This window comes from Monopterus albus, unplaced genomic scaffold (genome assembly GCF_001952655.1).
Source record: "Monopterus albus unplaced genomic scaffold, M_albus_1.0 scaffold65.1, whole genome shotgun sequence".
Lineage (NCBI taxonomy): Eukaryota > Metazoa > Chordata > Actinopteri > Synbranchiformes > Synbranchidae > Monopterus > Monopterus albus.
Genome location: NW_018127945.1, coordinates 92,231 through 105,598, shown reverse-complemented (window position 1 = coordinate 105,598; position 13,368 = coordinate 92,231). Strand labels below are relative to the sequence as shown.

General features: G+C 38.8%; 1 protein-coding gene across 1 annotated transcript in view; it reads right to left on the bottom strand.

Moving 5' to 3' along the window:
* Window positions 1-6,442: 6,442 nt before the first annotated feature.
* Window positions 6,443-13,368, bottom strand: part of LOC109962502 (polypeptide N-acetylgalactosaminyltransferase 18-like) — a 79,832-nt gene continuing 72,906 nt past the window's right edge. The window contains exon 8 of the mRNA XM_020604276.1: window positions 6,443-8,296. Within this exon, the coding sequence (XP_020459932.1) occupies window positions 8,150-8,296 (147 nt within the window). The 3' untranslated portion in view covers window positions 6,443-8,149. The remainder of the gene's footprint in view (window positions 8,297-13,368) is intronic.

The following is a 13,368-nucleotide window of genomic DNA, read 5'->3' as shown; positions in this document are numbered from 1 at the left end:
TTCAACAAAGAACTTCAGCCATTTCTTCTCATCTTTCAGCTGTTTCAGCAATTGATTTCAGGCATTTTCAGGATGATCTTTCAGCTTTTATTAGCATCCACACGCATTTTCAACAGGAAATGCATTTCTCTAGTTAATTAATGCCGTTGTGGTTCATTGTTTTGTCCACTTTTGATACAATAGTGACAGCAAGAGCTATCCTCTCATTTTTAGGAAGAGGCTCTCTGGTTTTATCATTCTGAATTAATTACAAACTATTTGGAGTTATTAGGGGTGCCAGGCTAATATAGAGGTAGCCAAGCTAAAATATTAAATGGCTGGAAATAAGCAAAATGAGCAGCCACGGGCACTTTAAGGGCTTTTTGTTTCATCTGCAGTGTCCTCAGAGCATTCAGATCATCATAAGAAGCTAAGGTCCTCTACTGAATCTCAGGGGGTGAGATTTTTTTGTGGCTACCAGTTCTTTTCAGCAAAATGAGTCATGCACATATCCAGGAAATTTCAAGAATACAGGAGACTTTAAAATCAAGCTTTTAAAAGTCCTATGGATTCGGGCAAATCTCAAGCTGATAAAAGACAAATCAAAATCATTCCCAAGTTAGGTCCAAACAAGTCTCAGATGAAGTCAAAATTCACAAGTCCAAGTTAAAGTGCCATGCCTTGTGAAGAGAAGACTATCAAGATTCAAGAACTTAATTGTCACTGTGCAAGTGCCACAAGATTGCATTTGTGTCAATTCCCCATGGTGCATTTATATAAAAGTCTGATAACAGAGGAATCTTAAAAATAATAACACTGAAATACATAATTGGCTTTTCTAATGAATTTTCCAGAAAATGCCACCAGAAAGCACAATACATTCCAAATATATGTGTAATATATGTAAGTAATGTAAGTTTGTATGTCTAAAGTACAAATACATTTGAAGATTTATTTAGTCCTAAAATATTACCCTCAATTCTAAAAAAATTTTTTATTCAAACAAAAAAGTCATCATCCAAAGCCCTGATTGGTTTTGTTTCCCACAAATATGTAAGAATAGTGTTTAGTAAGAAGTAGTTATTAAATGTTAGGAGGAAAAACTCCCTTTAACGGAAGAAACCTCTGACAGACCCTGACTCTTGGTGGGTGGCCTTCTGCCTCAACTGGTTGGGGTGAGTGGATAGAGGAGAGAGAAAAGAGGAAAAGCAACAAGACACAACAAACACAATAACAAACAATCAAACACTGGGCGGCCTGATGTGGCCGGTGACTGATCATCAGAAACATAGAGCTCCAGAGCCAGGGCTACCTGCAGAAAGGTACAGGGAGAGAGAGAGGACACACTACAGGAGAGAGGAGACACAAAGTTAGTGATGTGTAATGGTGGCATATAGAAGTATAGGGAGAAAGGAGAGCATCATGGGGCCCCCCAGCAGCCTAGGCCTATAACAGCATAACTAAGGGAAGGCTCAGGGTCACCTGATCCAGCCCTAACTCTTAGCATTATCAAAAAAGGAAAGTCTTAGTTCTAATCTTAAAGGTAGAGAGGGTGTCCGTCTCCTGAACTGAGACTGGGAGTTGGTTCCATAGGAGAGGAGCTTGATAGCTAAAGGCTCTGCCTCCCATTCTACTTCTGTGGACTCTAGGAACAGGTTCAATGATTAACTACATGGACAACTGTGGGTGCAGTGTATATTTTGTAACCATTCTTTAGTATATCACTTGTGTGATGTAAGAATGTTAACACTGTTATATTCTTTTTTAGTGTGTTTTTATGTGTGTGTGTGTGTGGAAGTGAATCATTTATTGCTTGCAAACCAATGATGTAAGATGATGTCATGGGGTAGGACTGGATAAGTCTGACTTCTTCCTACTCCATTCAAGCATGTACTAGGTATAAGCAAATTGATATTGGATTGTGTGTAAAAATGTGTGTTGTTATATCAACTGTTTTATATGCTTGAAAGAATAAATCAAATCAAATCAAACCACAAGTAGACCTGCACTCTGAGAACGAAGTGCTCTGTTAGGATGATAAGGCATTATATGAGATCTGTAGGACATGATGGAGCCTTGTCATTAAGGGCTTTGTATGTTAGGAAAAGTATTTTAAGGCCTATTCTGGATTTTACAGGGAGCCAGTGGAGAGAAGCTAATATGAGAGACATATGATCTCTCTTGCTAGTTCCTGTCAGTACTCTGCAGCATTTTGGATTAATTGGAGGCTTTTTAGGGAATTATTGGGACATCTTGATAGTAAACACAGTAGTGTAGTACTGGAAGTAACAAATGCATGGACCTGTGCAGCTGAAAGAAGGCAGTTCTACAGGCTTGGCTTATGTGTGAGTTAAGGGACATATCCTGGTCAAAAATCACTCCAGGGTTGCTCACAGCAGTACTGGAGACCATGTCTATGTCATCAACACACATCACCTTTTGATGATGAAATAAATCCATTACATAGTGTTTCATTTGCTTTTTGTAAAATGGTAATATGAATTGTGAATGTGTGCGGGTCTGTGTGTGTGTGCAAATGACAACATTTATGAGCTAGTGGAAGAGTAAACAGCAGTGTTACTGGAATTAATGATTAAGTGGTGCGCATGAGTGCCATCCCATACATGTTTAATGATGTCAAACTGCAAGTTTAGCAGAGACACTCAGGAAAATGTCTTCTCTCTTTACCTGTTTCAACACATGTTTAAGAGTTACTTTCTAAGATGGTGAGAGTGCAAGGTGGGTTCAGTTGAAATTTCATTCTTTTCTTTTGGCAGATGACATTTATGTAATCTTACTGTTACACACAGTGACTGGACGAGGGGATGACAGTGATTCTGGAATTTAGTGTTTATCAGAATGCAGTGCAAAGCTTCAAGTGGTCATTTTTGATTTGATGATTATTTTTATTTTTCATACTTGCACCCATCGATATTTTTAAATAATCAATAGAGTAAGATAATTAACATGTAATGTGTTGCTTGAAGTGACAAACTCACAAAAATGATGTCTCAATTCTGCAGTTACCCTCAGCACTAAGTAGTGCTTTAGTGTCTTTTAGCTTTGGTTTGGTTAGCTAGCTAGCTGGTAGAAAACCATTTATCAGCTAAAGAATCCTAATATGTCTCTGCGCCTGCTAAATGTGTAAATAGGTTTGCTAATCCACTTGCTATATCAACTTTAGGGTACTACAGTGTCATTGTGTTTACAGCTTTTTGCACTGCCCCCAAGTGGCCTAATAATGATGCAGCCTTACACCTTGTCAATAATGACAAAGTGCACCCAGGGGTGCTGAAATTTAGGTCCTGAAACACTCCTCCAAGGTAGGCGCACTGCAGTGGAAACACAGAACCCTTGACGAGCGTTCCTCAGCTTGACGTGTTTTGGTAGGTTCATATTATAGAAAAACCAGTTTTGTGTGCTAAAGCCATACAATACGTGCAGAGGTGAAAAGACACAGTGACATAGGACAAGGTTTGCCATTATCATTTTTTACTGGTAGTACTTATAAATATCCAGTTTAAATACACTAATAAAATAGCTTGGACATTTTCATGACTTGCAATGTTAACAGCTTCCCAAAAACTGAGATACTTATAAAATTTCAGGATCTACAATCCTGAGCCACAAAAAGAAGAGAAGATCAACAGAAGGTCTGATAACAAATGCTACACAGTAGCTGATAGAAGACATCCAGTTCCAGTCCTCCACAAGTTACCACTAATTTATCACTATGATACTGGTACCTTTAGAAACATGTGATTGAAAAAGAAACATTTTGAATACATAATAGCCAGATTACTAATGGACAGGTTCATCCTGTTTTTGAATGGAACTACTGACAGAGATTATTTAAGGCTTTTGAATAATTGGAAGATAGATTGCAAAGCAGTTTACTTAACAAAGCTTTATGACAGTGTGTAACCTTTGGAGATTTGTACATGTAGAGCAAATGATTTATCAGTAGTAATATGCAAGTGTCAAATCAGCAAAAGCTAAATTTACTCATACACAAAACATATATCCAGACACTCCAACACTTTAAGTCATAAAAGCCCAGTCTGTATGGAGTTATATTTGTGCCTCATTTCAGAGTAAGTAATGGAGTTTTTGCATACACATAACATATACTTTGAAGGGAAATCATTGTCACACACAAAACATATTGTTTTTGTGTGCTAAAAGTTGCCTAATCAAATGATGGCATGCTATTTTATCTTTGGAGAGGGGAAAACCTTTCCACATGAATGTGTTGAAAAGTCAAGTTTTTTTCAAACTGGTATTTAAAAGCCTGCGTGGATCAGAGAGTGTGAAAAAGAGTGAAAATTCCACACTCAAATGTAACTCATTCCACATGTTGGGTGATCTGTGCGCATACGTTTAACAATCTATAAATAAATGCAAAAGGTCACAACTATTTTTAGACATTTATATGTGCAGAACATATTAAATTCTATAAGTCAGACCCATATACAGTATATCTAACATTGAAAAATGTTTTTAGGCACCCAACATTTCATGGGTTAGCTGTAGATTTGAGCTATGTAGAACTGTCAAAATACCTAGAACTGAGTTCAAGAAAGCATTTAAATATTAAAAGAACATAACAAACATAATAGGGCACACACACACACACACACACACACACACACCGGTGTAGTTACTAGCTCCAAAGCATGTGGACACAGCAGCAAAATTTTAAAGTAGAAATCTTTTCTTGGATGGCGGTCTGCTGTCAGACACCGTCCATCTGTAATGGATGGTATCCATCTGTTCAATCTATTCCTTTTGTGTTACTGATTCTGCACATTCATTCTTCACAAGTGAGCAGTGACATCCTACATTTCCCAGAGTACATTTTAAAAGCCCATACAAAATGAGCTTGACCTGTTTGCAGTTGTGTAGGTGGAAAATGTAATGACAAGTTGGGTCTCATTTCAGGAGCTGCCCCCTAAAGTGTGTCCTTAGGAGAACTGAAGGCTAGTAGGCAGAATGTGCACATGAAATGAGATCATGGAAGATTTGTCAAAGTATTACTGGGAAGTCTGTTTCCAAACTGGTGCTGTCCTCAACATCTCAAAGTCAGAAGTCAGAGTTTGGAGTCTCCCACCAAGAAACTGCACTCAGCCAACAAAGCAGTAGTGTACTGTAATGTGTAGGCAGTGCTGTTTAGAGGATAATTTTGTTTATTACAACTTGGGCCTTTTATTTGTTTCTGTTAGCTATGAGAACATTTTACTCACCAAAGCTGAGATCGGGAAATAAGACAGTGTAGGTCAAATCTGATACTGTATGTGAGAAACAGGAGAAGCCTTGTCATCAAACAATAATATAGCATGTTAGCTAGCTATGTATAGTAAATAGATGACATCCCCATTCTTAATACATGACCTAATTGGTTGACTGTTTCTCTAACCAGCAGAAACGCACAACAGTGGGCACAGCAGACCAATTTGAATGACTGAACAAATTTGAGGTGTGAGACAGACCTCAGCAATTAATGTGGTGAAAATTACAAAATAAGACAAGTTTTAAATATCTCAAGCCAACTCTGGACAAATGCCCGCAGAATCAGGTGTGGACATTGTTTGGAGTTGCCCTTTCACACATGTAGCCCACGGCAGTTGACAGTCTGTGTCAGATGCATTTTAACCTGCTGAAATATGTCACCACTCAGAGGTGGCGCCTGGCTAGAGTGTGCAGGAAGCAGGGAATGATGCAGTCACATAACTGGTTTGTAATTTGGTCATAAACAACCAAGTCTGTTCCTTGAACCTGTCTGACATTTTCAGCATCAGCCCTTAATGACAGAAGTTCCTGAATCTCATCATGTCTCCAGTTAGATATTTTTGTTGGCGACTGTTCTTCTTGGCTGTATTCTTACGGCTTCGCACCAGTCATGATAGAACGTCATTAACATGCCCATTAGTTTGGTGTTAATTCTCCAGGCAGTACCCTGTTCTACTCTACTCTGAACTCTGACATTATGCCGACTTTGTACTGGAGAGTTGGCAGAGTAAAATCATGTCTGGACCAACTGACCCATACATTTGCCTTCTCACATAAAGCTTCTCTGAGTAATGTCTAGATAATTTCAGAGTGTCAGTGCATGTCTGAAAAGGGCTTCAGATTAACAATTTCTGAGGTTAGTGGGACGTCCGTGTACAATATATACAAATACAGTATATCCAACTGTAATTTCTCTATTACATGTGCAAACAATTGGAGCATTCTCTATGTAACAATGACCATGTTCAGGCTACTGACAATAACAAACAGTATCTAGCCTTCATTGTTACACTTTGAAATGATTTTCATAGCATTACTTCTTTGTAAACCAAACATAGCTACAGAAATACACTGCTCAAAAAAATAAAGGGAACACAAGGGAAAATAAGACATTCAACTATGTAATGAACAAGGTATTTAATAAGAATATTTCATTCATTCAGATCTAGGATGTCTTATGTTGTGTTCCCTTTATTTTTTGAGCAGTATATATATATAAAACACAAAAACAGTAGGACACAGCTGACTTTGGACACTTAAGAGTTATAATGATAAACCAGACAGGCAAAAGAATGATGCATTTTTTTGGCTGAAGTTACAAACAGGGTCAACCACAGGTCTTATTTTCAAAAAGAGCACTTTGAAGGAGGAGGTCCCTGAAATAGGACTACAGATACAGTATCTGAACTTGGGTTTTTGCCCTAGTAAAGCTTCTGAACACAGGCGGACATTTGGTATTTTAGGGAAGATTTGTCCTTTAAGCCAGTATTTGTCATATCAGATTTCCATGAGCATGATATTTGAACCAACACAATTTGGAGGTCCACTGCTACCACAGAAGACATAAGGTCATGTCCTCGGTCTGGAAATTTAGCAGGTGTAATTTCTCTGATTACACTAATGTTACACATGTTGGGTTTTTAAGGTTGGTAGTTAAATCAATAAACTAAATTTGAAATTGTATGGTTTCTTTAAATACCCAGAAAAAATGTCCTGAGTTGGGTGGCTAGTCTATACTAACTTATTTAAGTGGAGTTTTTCTGGGACAATTTGGTCTTATGGTCAATATTTCTAAATGCCAGAGCAGCTGTTGAAGTGTGCTTCATCTTTTCCAACACCAGCAGCTTCCATATCACTTTAACTCAACTCTTTCGCCCACCTGCTTTTATTTCAGCAGATATATCATTGCTGCATGAGACTGAGTTGTGTTTATGTGCTGGTGTTACAGGAGCTAGCAGGAAGTCCAAGTCCAAGTCCAACCTGGTCTCTTCCTGATACATCTCCTGCTGGGTCTCTGAACCCACAAATGTGCCAGCATGATGGAAGTCTCTGCTTCTGATCCAATTAATTACAAAGCACATGCTGAACCTTCTGAGGGACAGAGTTTCTATCACAGTGCCCCTGTAAATCACTCGCTGGTTATTCTCCATTACACCTTCCCACTTTTTTGTGATACTGAGGAAATCTACAGCATCTGTTCTGCTGACACTTTTGGTCAAGTGGTGTGTAACGGTAATAACTCAAAACCTGTCATATAATTTGTGTAACAAATCAGCCAGTTTGCATTGTGAAATGGTTCCAATATGTGGACTGTCCATCACCTTGCATTTCTCTCTCTGCATACAAACATAGCGACACCACCCTTACTGGTGATATGGTGGTATGGTGATTGTGCAATGAGACTGAGGGAGCTTCAGGCTCAATCTTAAACTGTGAACAGGCATCAAAAATACATACAACAGGTTTGCTCCTGAAATAACCAGAGCGCATACATGATTTCATGAGCCTGTCCTCTGGAACAAGTGACTGTATTTCTCATCTCATTTGCAGAGTGGAAGGTTTTAAGAGCCCTGGCTTCATCTGTGAGTGGCTCTTCTCTCAGGGCACTGGTATTAAATGGTTATTAGGTTACTGATGGTCAATATTTGTTTGAAGCACATTTTTTCCAATGCAGATTCTTGTTAAAAATAAGTCCTTATTTTGGACATTCCGTTTGCTTAGGTCAGTGTGGTAGTTCATTTCTAACTGGACTAATACTTTTTAGGTGTACCAGAACATGACATGTTGGTTTTTTGAAGCAGTGCAGTGCCTTGTTTGAACTTCCTTGCTTACTAGATTAGTCCATCACAACAAAGGTGCTCCACTAGTGCTGCCATTGTGTTCACTGTGGCAGGACTGTCAGTATGTTGGTGATGGTCCATTTCTGACTGGTACAGTCCTGAATGACCAGCTGGAAACCAAACTCTGCCTGTCTGCTCTCCAGCAGCTCCAGGCAATGCTGAGACTCTGTGTTCTGGATGGAACCACCCTACAACGAGAGAGCAAAAAAGAGAAACCAATAAAGCACTGAAAAGGAATGCTGATACGTATGCTGCTCTGCTTGGAGTTGTGTTTCCTCCACCAAATCCATGTTCAGATGTAGAGAAACCTCTGAGTGCATTATTACACTTACAACATATCAGGTTTAGAAAACCAAATGCATTTAAAGGGCAGTTAAACAGATTTTTTTTTTTTTTTAGCAAATGTCTTCATATAAACTGTAAAATGAAAAATCTATAAATACCATGAATCATAGCAACTCTAAAGGCTGTTTTTGTGTTTAAAAAAGGAGATGAATGGCCTTTCCTGGTCTGAAATTCTGCTACATTACTGTCTACACTGTCACTGGCATGCACCTCCTCACAACCATAACTATATGTTGGGGTTGTGGTGTCTACAGATATACAACATGGAGACCACAAGAACTCAGTCTGTCAGATCAGAACTCAGATCAGTCTGTCTTGTCTACTCGTGTTTTCACCTGCGAGTTTTTATTGCTGGTACAAAGACCAATCAGAGCAAATTCAACATGAAGCAAGTTGAGAAAAGGAAAAGGTTGGCTTGTTTTATCCTCTTCACGGAGACACAAACTGCAATCAATATGCGACTGTCTGCTTACTGTACTGCCACTCTCCATCACAGTGAATGACTGAAATGAACAAGCATGCCATAAATAAATGAATTGAATGAATGTTTTCAGTCATTTACAAAAGGAAGAATAAGACATGGAGTTAATATTTGCAGAGACTGCCATGACTGTGACAGAGCGTGCAAAGTGGTGGTTTAACTGTGACTTAACAGCAGCTGAAAGCCTTATTTTTGTTGACCTCTGGGTTCAGGGTGTGGTCAGAGGTGCGAAGGATGGTGCAACCACAAGGTCAGTAAAACTTTAAAAACAGTCAAAAAGCTCTGCAGGAGGTGTCCCAGCATTTTCATTGGGAACAGTTGTCTTCTTCAGATGTTGCTACACAGTTTCAGACATTGGGAACCAGAAAGCTCATACCACATAATGCTAACACATTTCAGAAAAAAAATCACATCACATAAGAATAGATGTGATAAGAATAAGAAGCAGAACCGAATCTATAGAATCTATAATAAGAATAGATCAACACATCTAAACACAACCACAAAATAAAATATGTGGAAACACAAGAGGAACAGACTGTGGTTTAACAGTCAATAACCTTTTTGACCATCCAAGTTTCTCGATCTTTTACAATATGCATTTTACCAGCTGGTGGATTTATGCTGCCAACATTATGAGTCTGTCAGGCATAGCCAGTATATATTTCACCTTGTATTTTAAGTTTTACAGTCTGTAGTCACAAATCACAACCCTTTAATACTGCAGAGAGAGGAAAAGTGTCTGCACTGCAACAGTAGATTACTCCCGAGTGCAACATGTGAGTAACTCATCAAGTAAACTGACAAACATGGCACAGGTAGAGAGCAATAGCACACACGAGTCCAGGAGTGTCATGCAGCATTCTTAGTCTCAACCTCTTAGAACAATCTTATTTTGATGCTGTGCTTTGCTACATTATCTGCTGTTGTTTTGTATAATTTTAGTGATCAGATTAGAATAGTATATAATATTTAACACAATAATGTAGTAATGTAGGGCTTGTTCCAGCTGATTTTAATCATGTGGTGGGTCAACCTATTCTGAAAAACCGCAATCTGGACACTTTGTTGTTATCCAATTTTAGACCAGTGTACAAATTGCTTTGTCTATCTTACATCTGGGAGAAAACTGTTTTCATGCAACTGCAATATTTTCTTGAGGAAAACTGAGTTTTTGAAAACATTCAGTCTAGTTTTAAGTCTTGCCATAGCATAAAATCAGCTTTGTTAAGAGTCTTGAATGATCTTTTGCTAGCTGTTGACAATGGAAATTCCTTCCTGTTAGTACTGTTAGATATTTCGGCTGCTTTAGACACAGTGAACCATAGTATTTTGTTGTCTCATCTCGAACAATATACATATATCCAAAGTGTTGCTGTTAAATGGTTTGATTCATATTTGTCTAATAGGCATTTTTCTGTGTGCATTGAGGAATATTCATCGTCTGTTGGTGGTCTGACCTGTGGGGCCCCACAAGGATATATTCTTGGTGCTGTTTTGTTCTCACTGTATCTACTTCCCTTAAGTTCAGTTTAAGAAATATGGGTTATCTTTTTATTGCTATGCTGATGACATCCAAATTTACCTGCCTGTGACCAGGAAGAAGGGTATCTCATTACCAGCTGTATCTGATTGCCTGAGTGACATTAAAACATAGCTATCACTAAACTTTCTACACATTAACAAAAGTAAAACAAAGTGTGTGCTGTTGGAAGTCCCGGTGGGTTTTGTAACAATGATATTGGCCTGATAGCTGCCTATCTGAAAGGTAAAAAAAACTTTGGGGTGTTTTTTCTTATTGCCCTTAAGATGGATGAACAGGTCAATTTATTGGACAAAGTGAGCTTCTTTCAGTTGAGATTGATTTGATTTGAGTTGATTTATTCTTTCAAGCATGTAAAAACAGTTGATATGACAACACATAATTTTACACATAATCCAATATTAGAGATTATTAGCAAAGGTTAAGCACTTTATTTTTACACTAATATTTTTAAGCATTGACCCCATGGGGCCACCAAACCCCTATATTAGTGGCCAAAGTACATTTTTATTTTATTGAAATTTTTTTATTTTATTGTAAGCTAATATGACAGACTGAAGGGCACTGAATACATAACGGTTTAATGAGCCTGAGCCCTGCTATTTGCGTCAAACTTGTTGTGTGCTCTATTCCAAGGTATCTATTCTACTACTGACTCCGGACGGATGTGGCAAGGCCTGCAGCACATCATAGACTACAGGACCACCATCAGCATCATCAGCCCCACAAACAGCCTGCCAGATGACCTCAACACCTTCTACACCTGCTTTGAGACCTCCAGCTACAGAACAGAGAGGAAGCATGCACACACCTGGACATGACTACAGGCCAGTGGCACTCACCCCAATCATCATGAAGTGTTTTGAGAGAGTGATGCTAGCCCACATCCAGAGCAGTATTCTGGACCCCCTGGACCCCCTGCAGTATGACCTAAAAGTCATTAAAGTAATTACAGTGGTCTTTCTTGCCTCTTATGCTGACAACCAGTCAATGGCTTTTCCTAACTGTGTGACATAATTTGTGACTTCCAGCAAGTGTACTTAGAAGTCTGTGCTCTACCTCTTAGCTTCCCTGAGGAGAAGAGCTCAGATTAAATGTACTGCAGCTCAATTTGAACATACACAAACACACACATACGTATCCCACAATCCTTTATGTGCATCCACATACATGCACAATGTATACACACAGACACATATTTGGGAGTTGTCCAGCGCCTTGTCCTCACTTCAGCAGTGAACCTGGCCTGCCCTTCTGCAGAGCACAGAGTTGGACTGCACTACTATTCCCTGCTATTAAGGCAGGAACACTAGTTAATCAGCTGATGAAACAGCCAGTCTGCCTGAAACCCATGAGTCAGCCAGTCAGCTAGCAAGCCAGGCAATCTATTAGCCCGATGTTCAATCATCAAGGCATTCACGTCAAGGATTTGGTGAGTGAAAGCAGTGTGAACACAAAAAGCGCATAGCACTGGTGCACCAAACATGAAGTCCTTGTGCAAATGAAGTCCACATAAAAGCTAAGGCAGACGAGATTTTTTTTGGTAAAATACATTTATTTTAGCTATACTCAAATAGAACAGAGAGAAGCACATCCACTCTCTGCTAAAGGAGCCATCAAAGATTTCCTCTATTTCCCATAATTGAGTTCTGAGTGATGAGCTCAATATTTTTTCATCTACAGACAATAACAGAACTACAGAGCAAGACACATCTATCCTCCTGTTGGCATTGTTTGTCATAGATTATTGCAGACCAGCAGGGTTCATCATTCAGAGTAGTTTGTCCTGTTTATTACCATTTAGTTACAAGACTTCTTGTTTGAGTGCCTTTTGCCTTCCAGGGTTGTACATTATTCTGCCACTTTGTGATGGCAAAACTGAACATCAGAGAAAATTAGTTGAAATTGGTGGTGGATTAGTTGCAGAATCTACCACAGATTTAAGAGTGGACTTCTGTCTATTCATCAGGTGGCAAAAACATGACTCCCAATGAATGCTATATCTGTTAATAAGCAACAGTTTAAAGAGGTGGTATTAATGTATGGCAATTTTATTCAGTTGTTTAAATTTCTCTAAAACTATCATTACAAATTCCTCTCTATTGTGTGTTTCGGAAAGCTGTTTCAAACAATCCTATTAGTGTGCAAAAATACATTCGTAAATTCTAATTTTCACTTGGGTATTGCAGTGAAATGCAGCACTGTAGAGAACGGGTTTTTAAAGGTTTTGAAAGAAAGTAACACTCATGATTTAGAATCTTTCTTAGGGCATGTCAGTTAGCAGGCTCAGTTATATGTAAGTAATATGCTATACAAAACGGCAGACACAGGTAAGCAATGTTTTTCAGGAGAACTTGGATACAGTTATGCAGAGGATAAACGTAGGTATTACCTTTGAAGATGTCCATAAGTAGGTAGTTTGCAGGAGAGCACAAACAGAAGGTATGGAATAGGGTTGCAACGGTATAAAATTTTCACAGTATGATATCACAAAAAATATCACATTTTCACAGTATTTCACAATTACAGTTATTATTATCAGCTACAATGACACACACACAGTATAAATACCGGCTTTCATCAAACTCAATTTGACAGTTCTAGGTGAAAGGTTATCCAATCAGAAGCTTTGTCTCGCCCCTATATGTAATAATAACAGTTCTCACCTCGTGTAATAATAATAATGTTTTCAACTCAGTGCTGCTTCAATACTCTGAGGGCTCCAACGTTGTCCCCCAAGAAGAATTTTCAACTGACCAAGATCATGCAGCCACATACAATTCGCTAGACAGCGGGGAACAACAGAACCAGGACACGGCTGAGCCTCAACGAGCCCTGGAACAGCAGCAGCGCCAGCAAGAGGGGCCAACACCTCCCCAGCCCGAGGAAGA